The sequence below is a fragment of the Mastigoproctus giganteus genome, chromosome 11 (genome assembly GCF_048544385.1).
Source record: "Mastigoproctus giganteus isolate SK-2022 chromosome 11, ASM4854438v1, whole genome shotgun sequence".
NCBI classification, from domain to species: domain Eukaryota; kingdom Metazoa; phylum Arthropoda; class Arachnida; order Uropygi; family Thelyphonidae; genus Mastigoproctus; species Mastigoproctus giganteus.
In genome coordinates, this window is record NC_143585.1 from 42,179,198 (window position 1) to 42,200,066 (window position 20,869).

Consider the following 20,869-nt stretch of genomic DNA (forward strand, 5'->3'; position numbering starts at 1 on the left):
ATGTTTTAAAGACGTTAACCAAATTCCCTCTGATTATGAGGCCAGTAGAAGTGCTTGGCTTATGGTCAAAATTTTTCAGTCTTGCTTATCAAAAGTAGACAGAAGAATGGCTTCAGAAAAAAAGGAACATTTTCATGATTCTAGATTGTTGTACAGCACATTCTGCTGCGACAATTAAGTTGACAAATATATGGCTGTTGTTTTTACCTCCCATTACCACCAGTTTTATGCAGCCACTGGATTAAGGCATTATTATAAACCACAAGAGCATATAGAGCCTACCTGATAAAGTACTTGTTCCTCAACATAGGAGGGAGGAAACATTTTGCAGCCAAATTGTAATGTCTTGGATGCTATCCATAATCTTGTTATTGTTTGGGACAGTAATGCATCAAGTGTAATAATTAACTGCTTCAGAAAGAGTGGCTTTGGAGAGAATATCATTGAAAAACGTGGTTCACATTTTTCAATGATATTCTCTGAATCGATGATTCAGAAGATGAATGCAATAGCAACATTGAAGAATGGGGAATTTGAAGGAGCATATAGATTTTATTGGCAAATTTGAAGGAGCATATAGATTTTATTGGCAAATTTGAAGGAGCATATAGATTTTATTGGCAAATTTGAAGGATTTGTAAAGATATATGATGTAGTTTCTACCACAGCAATGCAACACCAGAAGAGCTACTGAGCACCAAGCAAAACAATGTTTTTGTTACCAGCGGCACCGAAAGTGAAGCACGCACACACACACACACACACCTAAAAAAGATGCAAAGAATGCATTAAGCCTAATAGAGAATGTGTTGGCCTGTAGTAATCTTGATAAATGAACAACTATTGCATTTGACAATGTCTGGAGCTGTAGTTAAAAATGCATACAGGACAAAAACTGTGCAAAGAACATTGGATTCTTTCTTTAAATTAGATTAATTTATCAAAAAGTTCTTTAAATTAGATTAACTTATTAAAAAGTTTATATTTAAATAAATAAATTTATTTAAATATAAACAAATAAATGATAAACAATAAAATATTCTACAGTATATAGTTTGTATATAATATAAAATATTATATACAAACTATATACTGTACAATATTTTCATTTCCGTTAATTGCTTTTCTCTTAGTTTAACTTACAAAAAAAATAAAATCTTTAAAAGTGTTATTCCTATTATTGTATTGTTAGACAAGGCTTTTGTTTTTATTATTTTATTTTATTTATTTATTTTGGATATTATTATTCTTAGATATATAGGCAAATTTGAAGGTAAAATTTATAGGTAAAATTTTGTAAATTTTGGGGGATCTCATTACTACAAACTCCATTATTACAAAATATGGAAATTTAGGTCCCTTGAACTTTATATTAATGAGATTCGACTGTATTTGGATTTCAGGAAGGCTTTTTATACTGTTGCACATAAGACTACACATAAAAGTACATAAAAGACTGCTCTACAAACTAGAGAAATGTGGCACTAAAGACAAGTCCCTGCTATGGATAAAGAGGTGGCTAAGTAGAAGACAGAGGGGGATCGAAGGGGGACACGAGTAATTACAGACCAGTTACTTTAACTTCTGTTCTGGGTAAAATAATGGAGTCACTGGTTAAAGATGCATTGCAGGATCATCTAGACAAGACTGCAGCAATAATTCAGACACAGCATGGGTTTGTTAAGGGAAAGTCTTGTCTGACAAATTTGATAGGATATTATGATGTGGTTACAAAGGAACTGGATGCAAAAAATAATTTTCATATCATATATTTGGATTTCAGGAAAGCTTTTGACACTGTTGCGCATGGAAGACTATTGTACAAATTGGAGCAGAATGCTATTAAGGGTAAGTTGCTACAATGGATAAAAGAATGGTTAAGTGAGAGAAGACAGAGGGTGGTAATCAATGGGTGCTGCTCTTCTTGGACTAATGTTATTAGTGGAGTCCCACAGGGTTCGGTGTTAGGTCCACTGTTGTTTTGTATATTTATCAATGATATTGATGAAGGTATATCAGGCTTAATCTCGAAGTTTGCAGATGATACAAAGGTTGGCAGGGTTGTTAATGACAATAATGGCAGTGTGCTACTGCAACAGGATCTAGATAATTTGAGCAGATGGGCTAAGAAGCAGCAACTGAAGTTTAACCTTGACAAATGCAAAGTACTGCATATGGGTAGAAGTAACCCCAGAGAAACGTACCAACTGTGTGGTACTACACTTAAGGTGGTAAAAAATGAAAAAGAGCTGGGAGTAATTGTGCAGGCAGATATGAAGTTTTCTGAGCAATGCAGACAGGCTGCCAGGGCAGGTCATGGGGTTTTGTCAATGATATATAGGAATTTTGCTAGCAGGGAAAAGGAGGTGATTTTCCCTCTGTATAAGGCAATGGTCCAGCCACACCTTGAGTACTGCATACAGGTCTGGAGGCCTCATTTTAGGAAGGATGTAGATTTGCTTGAGTGTGTACAGAGAAGGGCAACAAGATTGGTGAGAGGAATGAAGTTATACTCTTACCAAGAGAGTATCCCTTCATTCCTTGAAGAGGATCTCTTTAATGAAGAGATCCTCTTACCATTGTCGATAATATATAGGAATTTTTCTAGCAGGGATAAGGAGGTGATTATTCCCTTGTATAAGGCAATGGTCAGACTGCACCTAGAGTCTGTATACAAGTCTGGAGGCCTCATTTCAAGAAGGATGTAGAGATGCTGGAACGAGTACAGACAAGGGCAACAAAATTAGTGAATGGAACAAAGGGGGTGCTCTTACGAAGAAAGGCTTACGTTTTGCAAATTACAGTGTCTGGAGACTAGGCACCGGCGAGGTGATCTGATAGAGGTGTATAAAGCCTTGAATGGTTTGAGCATGCTCAATGCTGATGGGATTCTTCCTCTTGCTCAGAATAATCACCTGAGAGGGCATAAATTCAAATTGAGGAAAGACAGATGTAGGATAGACGTGAGGAAATTTGCCTTTAGCCAGCAGGTGGTTGGTTGCTGGAATAGACTTCCATCCCTTGTCGTGGAAGTTGATAGCCTAAATAAGTTTAAGGCTCAGCTGGACAGGTACTTCGAACGAACAGAGGGGTGAAGTGGAAGTGGTTATTTTTTATTTATTTTTTATTTATTTTTTATTTTTTGGCTGATGCTGCATAAGCTTGCTTTCTTGCATCAAATGCCTCTACTAATGCTAATGCTAAAAATGCTAAGAGAGGCTTAAGTTCTGCAAATTGCAGTGGCTGGAGACTAGGCACCTGTGTGGTGATCTGATTGAGGTATACAAGGCCTTGAATGGGTTGAGCATGCTAAATTCTGATGGGATCCTTCCACTTGTTCAGATTACGAACCTAAGTGGGCATAAATTAAAATTAAGAAAAGACAGATGTAGAATAGATGTGCAGAAATTTGCCTTTAGCCAGCGGGTGGTTAATTGCTGGAACAAACTTCCATCTGTCGTTGTGGAAGTTGATAGGTTGAATAAATTTAAGGAGGAACTGGACAGGCATTTGGAGGGAATGGTTTGATTTTTTTTGGCTGATGCTGCATAAGCTCATACACATGCACTTTCTTGAATCACATGCCGCCACTACTACTGCTACTACTACAGTGGTTAATGGGCTCTTCCCAGACTAATGTTATTAGTAGAGTCCCCCAGGGTTCAGTGCTGAGCCCGATGTTGTTTTCAATATTTATTAATGAAAGTATAACAAGCTTAATGTATGTTTTCAGATGATACAAAGGTTGGCAGGGTGGTTAACAACAGTAATGATGGTATGCTACAAGATCCAGAAAAATTAGCATTTCAGTAGTGACAAATAATGAAATAAAGCAACGTTATACATGATCAGCCAAAAAAAAAAAAAAAACCTACACTTCCCATTCCACATATTCACAGGCATAGAAGCCTCACTTTAAGAAGAATGTAGATCTGCTGCAATAGGACAACCAGATTGGGTTGTCCCACTGCAGAGAGGGACAACCAGATTGATGAAGGGAACTAAAGGATGCTCTTACCTAGAAGAGCTTCAGTTCTGCAAATTGTAGCATCTGGAGCCTAGGCAACTTCAGAGTTATCTGATTGAGGTGTTTAAGGCTTTGAATGGATTGAATAAGCTGGATGTGAATGGCATTCTTCCTCTTGATGAGACTGCACACATGAGATGGCATAAATTTATCCCCAGGGGATTACATCTGGTGAGTAAGGGCTTGGCACATCCAGGGTCCTGAGCTGGATATCATATCATCATTCTTCTTTCTTGGTGATTCCTTTCTCTCTCTCTCTCTCTCTCTCTCTCTCTCTCTCTCTCTCTCTCTCTCAGGGTAACAGGGAAATTTTTTTTGGCCAATGCAGCATAAGCCTCAGGCTTCCTTGAACCATACGCCTGCTAATAATAATAATAAAAATTCAAATTGAGGAAGGATGGTTGCAGGGTACATGAGGGTTGCCTTCAGCCAGTGGGTGGTTGATTGCTGGAACAGGCTTCCATATGCTGTTGTGGAAGTAGATGGTTTTAATAAATTCAAGGAAGAATTAAACAAATTCTTCCTTAGTCAAAAGAAGAACTAGGCAAATTCTAGGATGGTATGGATGGGTGAAGTGTGTAGTTTTTTTTTTTTTTTTTTTTGGCCTATGCTATATAGGCTTGCTTTTTTTTGCATCATCTGCCAGTACTACTACAGGTGATCCCCGCTTAACGCTGATTGTTCATTCCGGAAAAACAGAGCGCTAAGTGAATCCGCGCTAAGCGAGCGCAGCATTCCCATAAGGTAACATATGTATTTGTGAGTTGCGGTCGGTGCCATAGGCTATTTCCTAATCAATAATAATTGGTAGTGAAAAGATGTACAAATGTCGATCAAAATATTTAATATTCAAACATTTGTACATATAAAAAAAAAAAATATATATATATATATATATACAGGGGCCTCCGTAGCCAGGTGGGCAGGAGCAGCAGTGCGTAGCACATGCTTCTTGATTATACCGGGGTTTTCGAGCCCGTCAGCACCAAATACGGAGGATGCGGAAAGGTCAGGGAATGACCACCGCATATCCCCAGAGCAATATGGCCTTAGTTGCTAATGCTCCTAAAAAAAAAAAAAAAACCAAATAACAATAAATAAATAAATAACATAAAATATTCTGCATTACATACGTATATAATTATGTGGTAACTACTTACGTATCAAAATTAAACTTAAAATTCCAATTAAAATCATGAATTTAATTGATCTAAATTGATATTAATTGATGAATTTAATCATGAAAAATGGGTTTTTTTTTTTTGGGGGTTTTTTTTTATAATATTTAACTTAACTGAATTCTGCATTGGATATTATCTACAATAAAATTAGTTAGTCTTTCCATTTTAATCCTAATAGCCGGCCTAGTCCTAGTTGCTTGCAGTGGAACAGCTATCTTTCCCACTGCTAAAATTATTTTTTTATAATTGTTTTTACAGTTTAAACTTGCAAGTCCTAAATTATGGCACACATCCGCTCGTCATTGACTGGAATCGATTCGCTTCAAAACGTCTAATTTAATTTTAAAATTCAAATTTACATTTATAGTCGTACTGCGCCCAGACGTTGTTGCTTTTTCATTCTTATCGGCCATTATTTACTCTTCGAAAATGTAACTGCGTTGGTTGCATTAATTATGATACAATGTTCAAGTAAACTGTCCGTTACGCACTATGTCTAATACCGTACTGAGTGATGACTAGACTTCAGATAAATTCATATAACGCAAATATTACAAGCAATATACTTGATCATTTTTTTTTAAATGTTGATCTCGTAACTACGTAACAAGTCACTGTACTGCAATTAAATTAGCGTGCGAGAAAATTTCACTTAGCATGGGAAAATTTCTCAAGTCGGTGTGGGAAACGTTTTAATGCCGTTTTGCTATTCATTTTCAAGCTATCGACTCCATCAAATAGAGTTTCGTTAAATATGCCAAAAAATGCAATCTGTAAAAGAGCATTATAGTGATCTGTGACAGCGTTATAGTCAGATAGGGGTTATAATATAAGAACAGCGTTATAGCGAATCAGCGTAAAGCGAACCGTGTTATAACGGGGGCCTGCTGTACTTTTATATCATTAATACTGTATTCATTTTCATTATATAATTTTATATACATAAATATATAATCCTTGGTTAAAATTTTGAATCAATACTTATTATAAATATTTAATTTTTTTATAAGATGGTAGCTAAACAAATAGTTATTCTGAATTCAAAGCAAAAATATACACAGATTGCTAACCACTTTTAAATGTAAAATAACAGATTTATGAATGCTTGAGAAATGAAGCCATTAAGGAAAAGTGCTAAGAAACAAAATCTAATGGATTAAAAGTGAAGAAATCATGAGAATCATCAAATGGTTTAATAATGTCATTTATGATTGGATTTGCATTGGAAAGCCAAAAACTTTGATTTCTGAATTGAATTGTCAAGCAAAGCCTATACAGATAGCTTGTAATCTAAGTTTGAACAAATTCAAGGCATCAAATGAATGGCTCAGAAGTTTAATGACAAATCATCAAATTGTTTTCCAAAGTATCAGAAGAAAATCGAGCAATGTTTATGAAATTCTTTGTGGAGTAGCTTTGTGGAGAAGAAAATTGAAAATCTGTGAGGGATATGACTCACAAAATATTGCAAATGATGACACTGGCTTATCTTTCTGAACATATGAGAAAACCTTACATCTGAAAACCTTACATTTGAAAGGCAAAATGTGTTCCAGTGAAAAATCGTCAAAATGTTATAGTTTAACTTGCAATATTTGATGACAATTTCATTACAAAACCCTGGTAAATTTTAAAAAAAGACCCAAGTGTTTTAAAAAAAAAAATTGATAAAATGAAATTTAAAATTTATTATCACAATAAAAAAGCTTGGATGATAATGACTCTTTTTTTAATTTATTTCTTTAACCAAGACTAAACAAAAAATCAAGCAAAACAGAAAAATTATCATATTTTGGACACCATATCATGGAGATATTTAATTATCAAATGTCAAACTTGAATTCCTTCCAAAAAATGACAACTGTCATTCAACCTTGTAATGGAGGATCCAAGGGCTTTCAAAATGAACTACTGTTTTTCTATGATGAGATATTTATTAGAGAAAATGGAGGAATGTAACAGTACTACCAACCATTCCAAAAAAATAATATTGCTGGATGCAATTGATTTTACTGACAGAGTTTTCAAAATTGTGACTCAGCATGGGCACAAGAATGTTTTAAGGACTGTGAATTTCCAGCAATAGTAACAGAGGCATGTTATGCAAAACAGCAAGTGTATGAGCTTATGTAGCATCAGCCAAAAAAAAAAAAAAAATTCACACAACCATTCCCTCTGTTTGTCCAGTTCCTCCTTAAATTTATTTAAGCTATCAACTTCCACGACAGATGGAAGTTTGTTCCAGCAATTAACAACCAGCTGGCTAAAGGCAAATTTCCGCACATCTATTCTACAACTGGCTTTCCTCAATTAGAATTTATGTCCCCTTAGGTTTGTTATCTGAGAAAGTGGAAGAATCCCATCAAAATTCAGCGTTATTCAAGCATTCAAGGCCTTAATACCTAAATCAGATCACAATGCAGATGCCTAGTCTCCAGCTGCTGCAATTTTCAGAACTTAAGCCTCTCTTGGTAAGAGGACCCCTTCATTCCCCTCGCCAATCTTGTTGCCCTTCTCTGCACACGCTCAAGCAAATCTACATCCTTCCTAAAATGAGGCCTCCAGACCTGTATGCAGTACTCAAGGCGTGGCCTGACCATTGCCTTATACAAAGGGATAATCACCTCCTTTTCCCTGCTAGCAAATTCCTGTATATCATTGACAAAACCCCATAACCTGCTCTTGCAGCTTGTCTGCAAGACAAGCTGCAAGAGCAGGTCATGGGGTAGTACAGTATCAGAAAACTTCATATCTGACTGCACAATTACTCCCAGGTCTTTTTCATTTTCTACCAGCCTACGTGTAGGTACCACACAGTTGGTACATTCCTCTGGGGTTACTTCTACCCATATGCAGTACTTTGCATTTGTCAAGGTTAAACTTCAGTTGCCACTTCTCAGCCCATCTGCCCAAATTTTCTAGATCCTGTTGCAGTAGCACACTGCCATTACCATCATTAACAACCCTGCCAACCTTTGCATCATCTGCAAACTTCGACACTAATCCTGATATACCTTCATCAATATCATTGATAAATATACAAAACAGTGGGCCCAACACCGAACCTTACGGAACTCCACTAATAACATTAGTCCACGAAGAGCAGAGCCCATTGATTACTGCCCTCTGTCTTCTCCCACTCAACCACTCTTTTATCTACTGTAGCAACTTACCCTTAATACCATTCTGCTCCAATTTGTGAAGTAGTCTTCCATGTGCAACACTGTCAAAAGCTTTCCTGAAATCGAAGTATACGATATAAAAATTAATTTTTCATCCAGTTTCTTTGTAACCACATCATAGTATCCAATCAAATTTGACTTTCCCTTAACAAATCCATGCTGTGTCTGAATTATTGCTGCAGTCTTGTCTAGATGATCTTGCAATGCATCTTTAACCAGTGACTCCATTATTTTACCTAGAACAGAAGTTAAACTAACCGGTCTGTAATTACTCGTGTCACCCTTCAATCGCCCTATATGAATTGGGGATACATTTGCAGAACTCCAGTCAGTGGGAACCTCCCATGAGTCCAAGGATGCTTTCATAATTATGGCTAAGGGTTTGCTTAGTTCCTTTGCTGCCTCCTTTAATTAACTGGTTAGATCACATCCACCCTAGGTGCCTTTCTTATGTTTAACTTCAACAATTTTTCCTCCACTTTGCTCTCAGTTATTACAAAATCATTAAGCACTCTGCTAGAATATAAGGTATAGCATAAAAACATCAAAAGGGTAGGAGTACAGTATCAAAAATTTCTGTACTTAAAATGTATAACACTTCAAATAGTAAACACTAATTTCATGTTCATTAATGTCTTCTTCTATTTTTAATTACAGTTCCTGAAGCCAACAGAGTTGTGCGAATGAGGTAAAATGGACAAAACCGTTCTACACAGTCACCATAATGATATGATTACAATATTGGGGAGGATGCCCCTTCCTATTCCACAAGTGGTTGGCAGAAAAATTTACACGAAGGTGGGAAAGCTACCATTACTCCCAAAGTTGACAAGTGTGCATAATTTGGTGATTACTGATCAACATGCAACAATTTGTTACATTGCAAGTACCTTGGACATCATCTGAATGTGTGTACCACATAACAGTGGTTCTCGCGCTATGAACAGGTGTCAGCATGGATTCCAAAGTTGACAGCAGATCAAAAATGTATAACAGCTATCAAGTGAACATTTTATTATTAGCCATATGGTGCAAGGTAGCCTGAGGCTTATGCTGCACCACTGAAAAAAATTTTTTTTTCAATTACCCTGAGAGAGAGACCAAGAGCCAGAAGTAGAAGGGAATCACCAAGAATAGAAGAATGATGATGTCCAGCTCAAGACCCTGGGTGTGCCAAGCCCATACTCACCAAATGTGAGTTCCTGGGGTTATTTTTAGATTGTTTTCAGCAAATCCAACAAATTCCCTTGCAAGGTTTGTGACCATGGTTGAGACATGGGTCCATCACTTTCAGCTAGAGACAAAGCAGTCCAAACATTGGAAACAGCTCTTCTTCCCCACCAAAGAAAGCCAAGTTAGTTCCTTCTGCTGGCAAGGTGGTGGCATCGACTTTTTAAGATGATAAAATATTGCTAGTGGATTACCTACAGAAAGGTCAGTCAGTCACGTGGACATATTACACAGACCGTTTGAGGCATTTGTGTAAAACATCAAAGAAAAATGTCAAAGAAAACTCAAGAAAGGAGTCTTGTTCCATCAGGACAATATGCTTGCTCAAGTCTGTCAATTGCCATGGCTGCACTGCACGAGTGCAGTTTTGAAATCTTAGCCCATCCCATATATTTACCAGATCTAGAACTATTGAACAAATACCTGCCAAATATCTATTTTCGCAACGACAGTGACATCACTGCTATAGTGGATGCATTCCTGGAGGCTCAAGAGAAAACGTTCTTTGCAGCTAAAATCAATACATTGCAGCATCAGTGGCAAAAGTGTTATTAACTCCAAAGGACACTGTTGAAAAGTATTGCGTTACCATGCTTGTTTGTTTGTTTGTTTGTTTGTTATTTGGTTTTTAGGAGCATTAGCAACTAAGGCCATATTGCTCCGGGATATGCGGTGGTCATTCTTTGACCTTTCCGCATCCTCCGTATTTGGTGGTGACGGGCTCGAACCCCGGTCTAATCAAGAAGCGTGTGCTATGCACTGCTGCTCCTTCCCACCAGGCTACGGAGGCGCCTGCGTTACCATGCTCTTCAAATAAACCCTTCATACTCAGATGAACCTTTCAAATGCCCTTGCATAATGGAATGATTCGCATTCCCCTAAGAAGTTTGTTGTTACAGTAATTTGTTGTATAAAGAAGAATTAATGACACTGTATGCATATGTAAAAATTTATTTATTATTATATGAAAACAAGCAAAAAAAAGGGAACAGTATTCTAAAGTAAAGCATTTTGTAGATTTTCATGGGACATTCAAATGCTAACTCACTTAAAATTAATTTGTTTTTATGGAAATCTCACTTTTTTATAATGTTCTTCACACTCCCTTCATGGCCAACACTTGCAGCAGTATGTAAGTCCAGGGGTATAACTTCAATATTCTTCCATTCTTCATATATTTTCCACTGTGCTGTAACACATCCATAAGCAGCTTCACTCTGCCAGTCTGAATCATCTAGTGTATGGTCTGCATTTGCCATCTGTTAACTTCTGAAATAAATTTTTGGAGAAAAATACCATTCACAAAAAAAATCATTCAACATTTTGTCATTTATTAATAAAGTATAGTCACATTCAATTATTACACATTTTTTTAAATACTATATGTAAAGAGAAAATAAATGTTAGCCAGTAGTAGCATAAATTTGAAAAAAATGTAATGGTTATAACAGCACAGTTGGGTTATAACATTTTATATAGCACAAAAATGTTGTGTGTGTAGAGACAAATTCCATGAATGAAATTTCAGCAGAGAAGTTTCTATGCTCATTGATAATAAAACCATTCTCCTATAGGGACATAAGTCCAGTGGTTCTACCAATTCTTGGAAAACATCTGATATTCTTCTTTCATAATAAATGGCTTCCAAACAGGTTACAACTCAGTATCTGTGCCTATCTTGAAATATCTCTTCTCTGATGGAAATATTTCAATATTACCATGAACTTGAAAATATCTCAAATAATTAAAAAAATAACTAAACTTTTTGATTTTTTTTTTTTTTTGGTCCATACTGCACCACTTCATATTGTTTATTACATATTGTATATTGTCAAAAAGAGTAAGTATGTATGTTTTAATTTGAACACTGAGCTGATTTGAATACTGAGCAGGGCTGAATAACCTCTGAATAACTAATGGGAAAATTGTCATGTGTATAAAAAGTGAAATCAGCTTCTTATCTTTTGCAGAAATGGGAGAAACCCTACTCCTGAGAAAAGCAGAGGTACTATCTGTTCACTAGTAAAAGATACATCAATGCCTTGGCAACTGAACCAAACCATTTTGCAAGAAGGGTAAGGCAAAGAGGCACCTGACTGAGCAGTATATATATGACGAAAACAGTATGTACTGCCTAACACCTGCATAAGTGACAAAAATGTCTGTATGGCAGGGTCGAAGAGTCCTTCACAGTGAAGGGGAAAATATGGTGAATAATGTGCTTTAAGTTTTTTTGAAGTTGAAGCAAGATGTTCTAGTTTAATTGTTCCTAAAAGTCAATCTACAAGGAGAACTGCTATAGCTACAGGTTTATTAGAAATAACAATTAAATGGATTAGAAACGAATGTTCATTGGTGTCAGACCTGAAAGATAAATTAAAATCTCCAAGTAAGAAGAATTAAAAATTGGTGAATAGGAAAACAGTTGATCAGGTAGACAATTTTGATAGATGCATTATTCATCGCTCTATTCAAGAATTTGGAGACAGAATAAATAATGACAAGTTTAATATTAATTTAATATATGTGTTTTCAAATTAATATTAAACTTGTCATTTATTCTTTCTCCATTTCGCTCTGTGTCCGCAATAATCCACAATAGTAATAATTTTGAAACTTGGTTGGTGAGACAATGTATCCGTTTCAGCCTAGTATGCACAAATGTGAATTATCAGAAATTATTAACCATTTAATAGCCATTTAGCATACACAGTGGATAGAATACTCCATGAGCAGGGATACACTGCCTTAAGATCAATGCTATAATGGTTTAAATCGCCATACCATTGAGATTTAAACCCTATTGAATTAATATAGGCTCAACTGAAAAATTTTATTTGAAATAAAAATATTCAAGATCTGAATATGATACATCTGACAGAATACACGAAACAAGGAATACCAAGTATAACTCAAGAAAGATGGAAAAGTTGCTATGACCATGTTTTCAAGATAGAGCATTGGGAAATTGATTGCACTATTGAAGAATTTACTGATTCTTTAGTGCTTACTACAAATGAAAGTGACGCCGAAACTGAAGCAGCAATGGAAACAGATCAAGAGAATAATTAAATTTATTATTAGTTTTTAATATTTATTAAATATAATTATTTCTGAATATTATTTATTTTTCAACATTTATTTCTGAATATTATGATTGTGCCTACGTAGTCACATCCTCAAGTATCTTCCAGTAGCGAACAGACTATAATAGGGTTTATACCCTATATTATTTATTATTGGTTTATACTGCACCAGTTCAGTATGTAAGGCCTCCGTAGCTGAGTGGTCATGAGAAAAAGTACAGTAGTACACACTCCTTGAGTAGACTGGGGTTCAAGCCTCTGCTAAATACGGTCAATCTGCCAACCAACACTGGACCAGCGTGGCAGATTATGGTCCATTTCCTTCAACATGAATTGTTGAGGAGGCTTCCATCCTGCAGTGGGTTGATAATGGCTGCAGTTTACCTTTACCTATTTTTTTTTACTGCACCAGTTAATATTGTTTATCATATATTGAAAACAGCTAAAATTTATGGTTTTAGTGTGTAAAAGTAACACACACACAATGTAATGAATTAATGATAAATGATAAATGAATTAATGAGATATAATAAATGATAAATGTAATGAATTAATGAGAACTTAATTATTTAAATCTCCAACAGAATTCAAACTCTAAGCTCTCCTAACAAGTAAGAAACTCACTATGATGTCACAGAGGACTTAGTGAAAGGCAGAATTAAAAAGTCAGAATGAAATATTTAAAAATATGGCAGTTGCTAAATTATGAGACCTGTCCAAAAGAATGATCATAATTTTTTTTTTTCTTTCTCAACATACCTTTATTAATTCTCCATATTTTGATGGTCCTTTTCAAAATTAGTCCCCATTTCATGAAATGCACTTACTCCAAAGTTGCTGCCATTCTTTAAAAGCATGGTGGCAGCCATTTTTTTGACATGCCTCCATTTGAGAATTGCTTCCAATGTTTTACAACTTCTGATGACTGGAAACATTTTCTGCACAGCTCCTTCTTTAACTTTGGAAATAAAAAAAAAATCACAGGGTGCAAGGTCAGGGCTGTAGGGCAGATGAGGAACACATGTGACATTAATGCTGGCTAAGTATTCATTGGCAGTATGAGCAACGCAAGATCTCACAATGTTGTGATGAAACATCCATCCACCTGCATGCAGTTGTGGTTGTCTGTGATGAATGTGGTCCTGCAAAGTGTGCAGTACAGTTCTGTAATAAAGTCCCATAATAGTCATATGTGGCACAACATGCCACATATGTCAAAAATAATTTTTTTGACATATGTGGCATGTCAAAAAAAAAGAATGTCAAAAAAAAAGATGACCTGCAAACCCCACAACTTTTGATTGTTTTGTTGTGGGCAATAACTTTGTTGCTTATTCTCTGGGTTGAAATGAAGCCATGTCTCATCCACCATTATCACCTTGTGCAGAACCTTCAGTAACCATTCATTGCAGCTCCTGACAAACTTCGATGCAAACTTGTTATTGCTCAGGTGTGAGTAGTCTTGGAACCCAACGTGCACAAACATGTGTCATATGCAAATGGTCATCATGGAGAATAATGTGCATGCTTCCTATTAATATTCTCAACATCTCTGCAAGTTGCCTTACTGTTATATGACAATCATCTCTCATGATAACAGAAGCAGTGTTTATGGCTTCTGTAGGGACAGCAGTGGTTGCATCTCCAGGACCGTCGATTTTTGTTATTGAATCACATCCATCTTTAAACATTTTAAATCACACCTTTGAGCTGTTCTATATGAAAATGAAGTCATGTGTCATTCATCATTATCACCTTGTGCAGAACCTTCAGTAACCATACACTGCAGCTACTGACAAACTACATGTGAACTTGCTGTTGTCAAAAAAATGGTCATGATGAATAATGTGCATGCTGCCTACTGATATTCTAAAAATCTCTACCAGTTGCCTTATTGTTATATGATGATCATCTCTGTAATCGTGAGAGATGATCATCATATGCCTTATTGTTATATGATGATCATCATCTCTCACGATTACAGAAACAGTGTTCATGATTTCTGTAGTGACAGCAGTGGTTGGATCTCCTGGACTGATGATTTTTGTGATTGAATCACATCCATATTTAAACATTCTAACCCACCTTTGCACTGTGCTATATGGAAGTGTACATTCACCATAAGCCTCAATATTTCTTACACTTCAGCTGATGATTTCTTGAGACGGAAAAAAAATTTGAGAGCAACATACTATTCCTCGCATGCCGCACCCATTGTTACATAAGCAAAACCGAACAGGCACAAACATGACCAACTGCCAATGTCACACCATGAGCACAAATCAACTGCACAGTTGCTATGTGATGCAGCTTAGTTTTGTCTTAAATTCCGCAGCTCAGCTAGAAATAACAAGCAATACGGTTGTTCGTGAAAAATTATGATCATTCTTTATTGAACAGTCCTCAATATTTGACCATGTTTTTTCTTCCCACAAACTGAAATATAACATACAGGTTTGTGCTATATACAAGTTATCAATCTTATTGACTAAACATTTCATGTTTAGTCAATAAGATTATGAATATTAGCATTGCTGAAACAAATTTAATTGCCGAAACACTAGGTTTCACCAAAATTGTCCAAACTGTCTTTAACGTGGATGCTATTCAATTTTGTCATATTTTGATTTAACATATTAAATCATGTTCAATTAACAGTTAATAGTACTGGTCATCTTCATTTGCTTATTTTTAAATTTAGCTAGAGATTTTGCAAGTTACAACTTAATATTTCTAGAGCATTTGTATTGGATTTTGTCTGTGATTTGCCGCAAATATTCTATCAAGTAACTACTAATGTAGTGCATGGTAGTGGAATTGTACAGTTTTAATTGCGGTAATTAAGTAACTCAAAGGTTATAATCACATAGATTTTCTTTTTTTTTTTTTGTTTATAGCAAAGAAAATTTATTTCTAGTATGGCTATATAACTAATTAAACTTTACGAATGTAACAATACAGCACAATATATATATAATGTAAATTGATAGCATAATATGTATTATTGCATTTAGGTATTTATTAGTTTGATGTAGTATTCTCAAATTAAATTGAACTTAAAAATGGAAATCATGCCTTAGACCAGAACAGCAAAACAACAGGAGTGCTACTGTAGCTTGGGGAAGAACTGAAGGAGGCAATTCTCCTATGAATCACTGCCTTACAAAATGTGACTCATGCAATTTTTGTGGACCTATCTGGAACAACACAATACATAAAAAAGGAGATGTCTTTTTGTGTGTGTGCGTGAGTCTGTGTGCACGTGCGTGAGTGTGTGTGTGTTTTTTGTTAGTTGTTGGCGCATCAGCTTCTGTGGCCATATTGCACCTCCCAAGGTTTTTGCATTTTCTACTCTGATCCAAGCCCGAGGCGGGATTCAAACCCACGACCTTTGGGTTGCCAGGCAGGCACTTTACCCACCTGGCTAGCCTGGTCAACGTGTGTGTTCAGTGCAAATAGTGTGAAGAAATTGATGAGAACTCAGTGTTTTGATAGGCATTTATGAGAGCATAAAGAATAGCATGTATGAATGCCCTAGAAAGAATTAAAATGGGAGGAGGGGAGTATGCCAGAGCTTATGTTTGTATAACAGGCAACGGCAACACAGCGGCAATCCCCAAGGCAGAATGTGCCAGTCCCAGGAGGTATAATATCTTTATTGTAATCAGCAAATAGAAACAGAAATAAGATTTTACATGGAGGACTGATGCAATACCCATAACAGCTACAATGCTAGGCAGTTATCATTAGTGACTTCAGGAAAATGGGAAAAATATTGTGCATAAAGGATAGTGGAATAGGCATAGGGTATATCTACCAGGGGTCAAAAGTAGATGACGTTGAAGAGTAGATATCAACTATTATGAGCAAAAATGGTGATAATGATTGTTGTATGTGTTGGCACTAATGACATTAAGAGTAGGAGACCTGAGAACGTACTTAATAAACGCTGTTTAATGTTGGGAAAAGTTGCAATTTAGGATCAAATTTGAGTGTCTGCAATTTTGCCAAAATAAAAGATGAAGGCATATGAGCTGAAAATGTTGATGATTAATTCAACGTGAGAAAGACTGTGCAAGGATCATGAGGTAGAACTTTTCCTAGTGTGGTCTGTGCTGTTAAAAGGAGAAACTGGCTTTATAGGGACAGGATACACTTAAATAGGAGTACAAGAACATTTGTTGACACTATCTAGTAATGTTAGTGTGGATCAGAAAACTGCTAGCTCAGTGGGATACACAGATCCGAGCCACAGGCAGAGTTTAAAGTGATTTTTGCACTGCTTCTATTGGAATGTGTAACAGTATGGAAAGCAAGGTGTTTGGGATTTCAAGCCCTGCAGTGGGCCATCGTGGAACATAAATGTGAGCTTTGTTAGGGTAACTAAGAGTTAAAACAGGTGCATATATACTTGCATATACTCCAATTCTAGGATAATAGAAAATAAATTTGATGAATTCGGAATACTGATCAATTCATCAAATGCACACATTGTAATACTGGGAAAGGGGGAGGGGGTGAGTGTCACTCAGACACAAAGGATGCAGAATTTGAATATGGAGAGTACAACATGTACTGAAAGGACAGACAGAATAGAACAGGAGGGCAATAGGAGTTATGCTCCTAGTTAAGAAATATATAGAATATAAGACAGTGCATCCAGTCAACATGACTGGTCAGTGCATTGTCAAATCACTTTGGTGACTGTGATGAGTATAACAAACAAATATAAGGAGAAATAGAGTAGGCTAGTAAATTTGAATGTCTTATAATGGGGGTTTTTAACTTTACAGATAATGACAGGAATTTCTTAGTTGGTCATTCACACATTAAAGAGACTTTTGTAGATTTATTGAATGATTGTTTTCTATAGCTGCATTTTGGAGAGACAAAGAGGAAGAAATATTCTAGATCTGATTATCAGCAGCAATTCTTCATGAATTAAGATTTTACATCAGCTGCTCTTCATGAACTAATGTTATTAGTGGAGTCCCACAGGGTTCGGTGTTAGGTCCACTGTTGTTTTGTATATTTATCAATGATATTGATGAAGGTGTATCAGGCTTAGTGTCGAAGTTTGCAGATGACACAAAGGTTGGCAGGGTTGTTAATGACAGTAATGGCAGTGTGCTACTGCAACAGGATCTAGATAATTTGGGCAGATGGGCTAAGAAGTGGCAACTAAAGTTTAACCTTGACAAATGCAAAGTACTGCATATGGGTAGAAGTAACCCCAGAGAAACGTACCAACTGTGTGGTACTACACTTAAGGTGGTAGAAAATGAAAAAGACCTGGGAGTAATTGTGCAGTCAGATATGAAGTTTTCTGAACAATGCAGACAGGCTGCCAGGGCAGGTCATGGGGTTTTGTCAATGATATATAGGAATTTTGCTAGCAGGGAAAAGGAGGTGATTGTCCCTCTGTATAAGGCAATGGTCAGGCCACGCCTTGAGTACTGCATACAGGTCTGGAGGCCTCATTTAAGGAAGGATGTAGATTTGCTTGAGCGTGTACAGAGAAGGGCAACAAGATTGGTGAGGGGAATGAAGGAATCCTCTTAACAAGAGAGGCTTAAGTTCTGCAAATTGCAGTGGCTGGAGACTAAGAACCTGCGTGGTGATCTAATTGAGGAGTATAAGGTCTTGAATGGGTTGAGCACGCTGAATTCTGATGGGATCCTTCCACTTGTTCAGATTACGAACCTAAGGAGGCATAAATTCAAATTAAGAAAAGACAGATGTAGAATAGATGTGCGGAAATTTGCCTTTAGCGAGCGGGTGGTTAATTGCTGGAACAAACTTCCATCTGTCGTTGTGGAAGTTGATAGCTTAGATAAATTTTAGGAGGAACTGGACAGGCATTTGTAGGGAATGGCGTGTTTTTTTTTTTTTTTTTTTTGCTTATGCTGCATAAGCTCATACACTTGCTTTCTTGCATCACACGCCACTACTACTACTACTTATATCAACAGTAGAAGGAAGGAGTTAAATCATATTGCCCCAATTGATGTCAATGGTTTAACTGCTGATTATCTGCTCAGATTACGGACAGACTAAATATGTCTTTTATATCTACATTCACAAATGAGGAATTCTTTAGGGAAGGGGATGATAGAAGTTCATCAAACTGTAACAAGGTGCTAAATGATTCTGTGATAACTGAGAGGAAGGTGGAAGAGAACCTGCTAAAGCTGATAAAAGTAAAAATAACACCTGGAGTGGATGGGATCAATTAAATTCATAAGGAAGGCAGCAAAACTACATTCACAAATGAGGAATTCTTTATGGAAATTTATGGCAGAAGTTCATCAGACTAACAGGAAGCTTAACGATTTTGTGATACTGAGAGAAAGTGGAAGAGAAACTATTAAAGCTAAACGTAAAAAGTCACCTGGATTGGAGGGGATCTATCAAATTATATTAAGAAAGGCAGCAAAACTTAGCATGGTTATGAGAACATCTTTGGAGTCAAAGAAAGTCCCTACAGACTGGAGATGTGAAAGTTTAAAAGCAGATCAAAAGGTGACACAAGTAATTACAGACCTGTTAGCTTAACCTGTTTCAGGAAAAATAATGGAGTCAGTGGTTAAAGAAATTGTTATTTGGTTTTTAGGAGCATTAGCAACTAAGGCCATATTGCTCCGGGGATATGCGGTGGTCATTCCCCGACTCTTCCGCATCCTCCATATTTGGTGGGCACGGGCTCGAAACCCGGTATAATCAAGAAGCGTATGCTACGCACTGCTGCTCCTACCCACCTGGCTACAGAGGCGCCGGTTAAAGAAGTAACACAGGGCCATCTCTGAAGTAATGCAGTTATACCGCAATCAGAGCATGCATTTGTTATGGGGCAATTTTGCCTAACCAATCTGATTGATTGGATATTATGATGAACTAACAAATTAACTGGACGTAAAAAAATAATTCTTATATAATGTACTTGGATTTCAGAAAAGCTTTTGACACTGTTGAATATAAAAGACTGCTGTAGAAACTGGAGCAGCGTGTCATCAAGGGTAAGTTGCTGCTATGGATAAAGGGATGGTTGAGTGTGAGAAGACAGAGTGGTTATTAATGGACACTGTTCTTCATGGACTGATGTTATTATTGGAGTCCACTGTGGTGCAGTGCAGTGCTCAGCTCATTTTTGTTTTCTATATTAATTAATGATAAAGGTATAGCAGGCTTAAATTTTCTGATGACACAAAGGTTGGCAGGGTGCTTATGATAATAATCAAGGTAAACTACTGCCACAAGGTCTAGAAAAATTAGGCAAATTAAGCTGATGAGCAGTTGAAGTTGAACAGTAACAAAGGCAATTTACTGCAATGTTGAAAAAAAGTCGTAAGAGTTAAATTTGAAAGTGTCTGCAATCATGCACCACGATAGGAGGGAGTACATGATGGGAGCCTTGTCAATCAATTTGGCCCTGGAGAGATTGTGCAGGGCTCGTGGGGTATAATTTTTCTCAGCATGGTCTGTGCTTGTTAACAGGAGAGACTGCTTCTACAAGGATGGGATACACTGAAATAGAAAGGGTGCAAGAATATTTCCTGATGCTATCGAGGCAATGTTAGATGGGTCAGAAAACTGCTAGCTTGGGGGGAGGGATTCACAGACTAATAGGTTGACAGTAACCACAGGCAGAGGTGGAAATGATTCTTGCACTGCTTCTATTGGAATGAGCAGCAGCCCAGAAAGCCAGTTGCTGGGGATTTCAGGAACTGCTGGGGGTCATGAAACAAGTAAATACATGGGCCTGAACCTAGAGCAGTATTTCTTAGTTGGAGCAAAAAGCCTGGTAGCTTTCAGGATTACTTCTTTGAATGCTTCCCATTTAGAATTTTCTGTGTATCAGCAAATTCTAAATGGGAACTAGTCCTGTTTATCAGTGCACTGTGTTCATCACAGTGTACTGATGAACAGGTGTATGTATACTTGCATGTACACCAATGCTAGATGTATAGTAAACAAATTTGATGAATTTCAAGTGCTGGTCAAGACATCCAAGGCGGATATTGTTGGGATATCAGAGACTTGTTGCCACTCAGATATAAGGGATACAGAATTGGAATTTGGGGAATACAATATGTACAGAAATGATACAGGTTAGGAAGGGAGGAGGGGTTATGCTGTTAGTTAAGAAACAAAATCTAAGGAAGT

The 20,869-nt window shown here is 36.7% G+C and overlaps 1 protein-coding gene across 4 annotated transcripts in view; it reads right to left on the reverse strand.

Moving 5' to 3' along the window:
• LOC150077949 (ankyrin repeat and SAM domain-containing protein 3-like) overlaps positions 1 to 20,869 on the reverse strand; it is a 161,123-nt gene that overhangs the window by 100,586 nt on the left and 39,668 nt on the right. For all 4 annotated transcript variants that reach the window (XM_090384323.1, XM_090384319.1, XM_090384322.1 and 1 more), the window contains exon 2: positions 10,701 to 10,889. In XM_090384323.1, the coding sequence (XP_090240449.1) occupies positions 10,701 to 10,879 (179 nt within the window). In that variant the 5' untranslated portion in view covers positions 10,880 to 10,889. The remainder of the gene's footprint in view (positions 1 to 10,700; positions 10,890 to 20,869) is intronic.